Here is a 5,107-nt window from a genome sequence, read left to right as displayed (position 1 = left end):
TGAAATCTTTTTTTAAGTTGATTTTATAGAAACAGTTCTGTATGTTAGTAAATTGAACACCAATAAAAAAAATAAATAAATAAATAAATAAATAAATAAAAACAAACAGGAAGTCAAAAAAAAAAAAAAAAAAAAGAAACAGAGAATGGAATGGTGGTTCCCAGGGGCTGAGGTGGGAGAATGAGGAGATTTTGACCAAAGGGTACAAACTTTGGGAAGGATAAATAATTTCTAGGAATAATGTATAGCATGGAAACTCCAGTTAACAATACTGTATTACATACTTTCAAGTTGCTAAGAGAGTAAATCTTTAATGTTTTCACCACACACAGAAACAGGTAATTATGTGAGGTGATAGAGTTGTTCAATAACCTTTTGGTAATTATATACATATAGTTGTGTGTGTGTGTGTGTGTGTGTGTGTATAAGCTTTGTGTGTTGATTATATACATACATGTATATAATCAACACACAAATTTTATATCTTAAACTTTACACACTGCTGTATGTCAATTATATCTCAATGAAGCTGAAAAAATACAAGAGGTGCTAATACAACTGGATATCTACATTTAAAAGGAAGAAGTTAGACCTACTTCACACCTTATACAAATATTTACTTAGGTCTTAGATATGACAACAAAAGCACAAGCAACAAAAAAAATAGATAGGACTTCATCAAAATTGAAAACTTTGAAAGGATACTATCAAGAGTGTGAAAAGACAACCTATAAAATGAAGAAACTATTTGTTAAGCATATATTTGACAAAGGTCTTATATTAGACTATATAAAGAACTCCTACAACTCAACCACAAAAATCAAACAACCCAATTTAAAAATGGGCAAAAGACTTGAACAGATACTTCTCCAAAGAAGGTGTGTGTGTGTGTGTGTGTGTGTGCATGTGTGTGGTCAATGAGCACATAAAAAATGCTCAGCATCATTAGTCGTAAGTAAATGCAAATTAAAACCACAAAGAGATACATTTCATACCCACTATGATAGCCAATTTTTAAAATTTTTAATTTTAAAAATGGAAAATAAGTGTTGGCTAAGACGTAAATACACTGTATCCTTGTGGGAATGTACAATGGTGCAACCACTATGAAATATAGTTTAGTGGTTCATAAAAAAAGTTAAATATGAAATTACTATAAAACCCAGCAATTCAACTCCTAAGTATCTACCAAAAAGAATTAAAACAGATATTTAAATAAAAGCATGTAGATGAATGTTCATAGCAGTGCTATTTATGTGACCCAAAAGGTGGAAACCACCCAAATGTCTATCAATAGGTGAATAGATAAACCAAATATGGTATATCCATACAATGGAATATTATTCATCCATAAAAACAAAGTGCTGATACATGCTACAACATGAATGTGCCTCAAAAACATTATACCAAGTAAAAGAAATTAGACACAAAAGGTTACATAATGCATGGTTTCATTTATACAAATTATTCTAAATAAGTAAATGGTAAATGTGTAGAGACAGAAAACAGATTAGCACTTGTCAGAGTTTGAGGGAATGGAAAATGAGAAGTAACTACTTAATGGGTATGGAGTCCCCTTTGGGGATGATTAAAATGTTTTGGAAATAGGCAACGGTTGTACAACATTGTGAATGTATTAAACATCACTGAATTGTACACTTTAAAGTGGCTAATTTTATATTATGTGAATTTTACTTGAATGAAAAAGTCAGATTGCCAGATTAGATAAAAAAGCAAGACCCAATTATATGATGCTGCCTTCAATAAATGCGCTTTAAATATAAAGACAAAAACAGAGAAAATTATGGAACAAAATATGCCATACTAATACTTGCCAAAAGAAAGCTTAAAAAGGTGTATCAATAAGAGAGAAAGTATATTTAAGAGCAAATATGATGTATCCATAGAGAATACTCCTTGATTGAATAAGCTCAGAAGACAAACCATGAGAGACTCCTAATTCTGGAAAAAAACAAAGGATTACAGAAGGGAAGGTGGGTGGGGGAAGAGGGTAACTGGGTGATACGCATTAAGAAGGGCAAGTGATGTGATGAGTGCTGGGTGTTCTACTATATGTTGGCAAATTGAATTTAAATTTAAAATAGAGTATAAGCTCTAAGTATATGCCACAAGAATATATCTCAAAATCATGATACTGAGTGAAAAAAGCTATACAAAAACAAAGTATATACTCTGCAATTCCATTTGTATAAAACTCTAGAATGTGCAAACTACTCGATGGTGACAGAAAGCGAATCAGTGACTCCTTGGAGAGGATGGGATGGAGGAGTGACAAACAAGCAGAAACTTTTGGGAGTGATGCATACTTTCACCATTTTAATAGTAATAATTGTTGTACAGACATATACATAAGCCAAAACTCATAAAATTTTATACTTCAGATACATACAGCTTATTGTATGTCAATTTTATCTCAATAAAGCTGTTAAGAGATTTTTTAAGTTGAATCTTGCCTAATGGCTGGACATTCATCCACAAGAAATTAAAATAAGCACCGTGCCCCCAAAATATTAAGTGCTTATTGACAAAATAGCCAGACCCTGGTCAACAGTGAGCATCCAAAGTTAATAAATATTTTATAAATACCACCAAATTTTATCCCCATCGCCATTCCAAGCAGTAATGCATATTTCCAAGAATCTGGTGGTTTTCCGGATATCATCTAGCCCAACCATCATGCCAACATACATGCATGCACACATGCACATACACACACACACACACAAACACACACAAACACAGAATACAAATTGAGCACCAATAAAAAATAAATTTATTTTAAAAATAAATAAATAATTTAAAATGAAAAAAAACACAGAATACACTAAGGAGGTCACTGCTGAGTAGTCACACAGCACAGTGGTTTAGGGACCATCTTTGGCCTCAGAGCACCATGGGTTCAAGTCCCAGCTCCACCACTTTCTGGAAGTGTGATCCATTTATAAGTTATTTTCCTTTTGAGTCTTGTTTATTTCTTATACATAAACATCATGATAGTCTTTACCTCTCCAAAGCCGTGGTGAGGACAAAATAACATTCACTTAGCTGATGACACTGTCAACAAGTGCTCAGTATTACTACAATTATCAATACAATTGATATACAATAATTATACAATAACTACGACAATTATTACAATTAACGATTCAACAGGGAGATTTCAACTTTACAAAGCAGAGCCTTCCATTTGTGTAAACAGTACTAAAGAATAGGGAAAGACTATGCTAAAAGTGGTTGGGACTGCTACCTTGCTTTACACAAGCCCATAGGAGAAAACACTAACCCAGCTAGTCATGGGATCTGAAGAAGCTGGACAGACACTTAGCTTTGAATATAAGGCCTTAATAGCAGCACCACAAATTGGTGCTTTGTGGAAATGGAGGGAATGAAGGAACACTAAGATCACGCCAGCAACCCTCTCTATGGTCTTCACTTTGGCCTGAGCCCAGTTCTGCTGAGCACTTTGACCAGAGCCATCCGCACCTCCCGGTTCCTCAGACTGTAGATAAGGGGATTGAGTGTGGGGGTGACAAGGCTATAGAACAGGGAGACCACATTGTCCTGGTGTGGGCTGTGGTAGGCACCCGGCACCATGTACATGAACACAGCTGCTCCGTAAAAGAGTCCCACTACTGTGATGTGCGAGGAACAGGTGGTGAAGGCTTTGTTTCGGGCCTCCTCTGAGTGCATGCGTATAACGGCCCCCAACACGTGGCCGTAGGAAGTGGCAATGAGGAAAAGTGGAAGCACAAGGATCAGCACCCCCGAGGTGGACAGCGCCAACTCGTAGGCCGAGGTGTCTGCGCAGGAGAGTTTCAGCAGGGCTGGCACCTCGCAGAAGAAGTGGTCCACGATGCGGGAGGCGCAGTAGGGGAAGTGCAGAGTGATGGAGGTCTGGACGGAGGCGTTGAGCACCCCTGCTAGCCAGGAAGAGCCCACCATGAGCAAGCACACCTGGCGCCTCATGAGCACGGGATACTGCAGAGGGTGACACACGGCAACATAGCGGTCATAGGACATGAGGGCCAACAGGATGCCCTCAGCCACGCCCATCAGAGTCAGGAAGAATATTTGAGCTGCGCAGCCCCCGAAGGAGATGGACCCGTCTCCCTGCAGAAAGTCAGGATGCCATCTTGGGGATGGTGACCAGAGGGAAGCCAACATCAAACAGAGAGAGCTGGCTGAGCAGAAAGTACATGGGTGTGTGGAGCCGGGAGTCTGTACGGATCACGAAGAGCAGAATGGTGTTGCCCAGGAGGCCCATGGTAAACGTGGCAGCCACCAGGGAGAAGAGTAGCTGACGTGACCCTGAGTGACTGAAGAGGCCCACCAGAACGAAGTCAGAGGTCACTGATTGATTCACATCCCCCATGTTTCACACAACGTACTTTTGCTGCAGGAAAGACACCAGTTGCAAGAAGGCTGAGTAAGGATGGCAAGTGAGTTTTGACCCACATGCCAAGTGCCACTGCTTGGTAGTGGCTGCCAGGAACAGTATTATGAGGTCACAGCCAGAATCAGCAATTGGAAATTCCATGATTAATTAGCAATGTCTGTCACAGGCATGGTATGGGAAAGCAGGAACTTGCATCTCTGAATGAGATACTTGGCCACACCCCAGTGAAGAGCTACCCACTTATTTTTGAGGTCCAAACACTGAAGTCTCAGTCAAAGGCAGTAACTTAGCTCTAGTAGAATGTCTCAATACCTCTCTTCCCAATAGTCCTGGGTCCAAAGTAGAAGTGAGTGTCCAAGAAGGCTGGTAGGTGAAATAGAGGATGATGAAGCTGAAGCAATCAGCCAAGGAATAAAACAGAGAAAAGCCTGGGTCCAAGTGTCTGGATGACACTCTGGAGGAAATAGAAATAGATAAGTAGCCTACCCTTGGTTATACTGAGGGTATGAATCTAGGCGGCATTGTGAGCCATAGAGGGTGGCTATGGGTGGCAGCAGGCTGGGGATCAAATGACCTGGGGTTGGGTGGAGGAGGACAGTTGTCAGTGTACTTAGTGGTTATTGGTGACTTTGTTGCATTAGATGAAAAGTAGTGACCTGGGGTGGTCAGACTGTAGGTACACAGGGGATG

General features: G+C 39.5%; 1 protein-coding gene across 1 annotated transcript; it reads right to left on the bottom strand.

The window, feature by feature from the left end:
- Window positions 1-3,450: 3,450 nt before the first annotated feature.
- Window positions 3,451-4,393, bottom strand: OR2Z1 (olfactory receptor family 2 subfamily Z member 1). Its single transcript, NM_001388683.1, is given in 2 exon segments — window positions 3,451-4,143; window positions 4,145-4,393. Coding segments are annotated over 2 exon segments (942 nt in total).
- Window positions 4,394-5,107: the final 714 nt, after the last annotated feature.

This window comes from Canis lupus, chromosome 20 (assembly GCF_011100685.1).
Source record: "Canis lupus familiaris isolate Mischka breed German Shepherd chromosome 20, alternate assembly UU_Cfam_GSD_1.0, whole genome shotgun sequence".
NCBI lineage: Eukaryota > Metazoa > Chordata > Mammalia > Carnivora > Canidae > Canis > Canis lupus.
The sequence above is the reverse complement of the archived record's forward strand: the minus strand, read 5'-3'. Positions and strand labels throughout refer to the sequence as shown.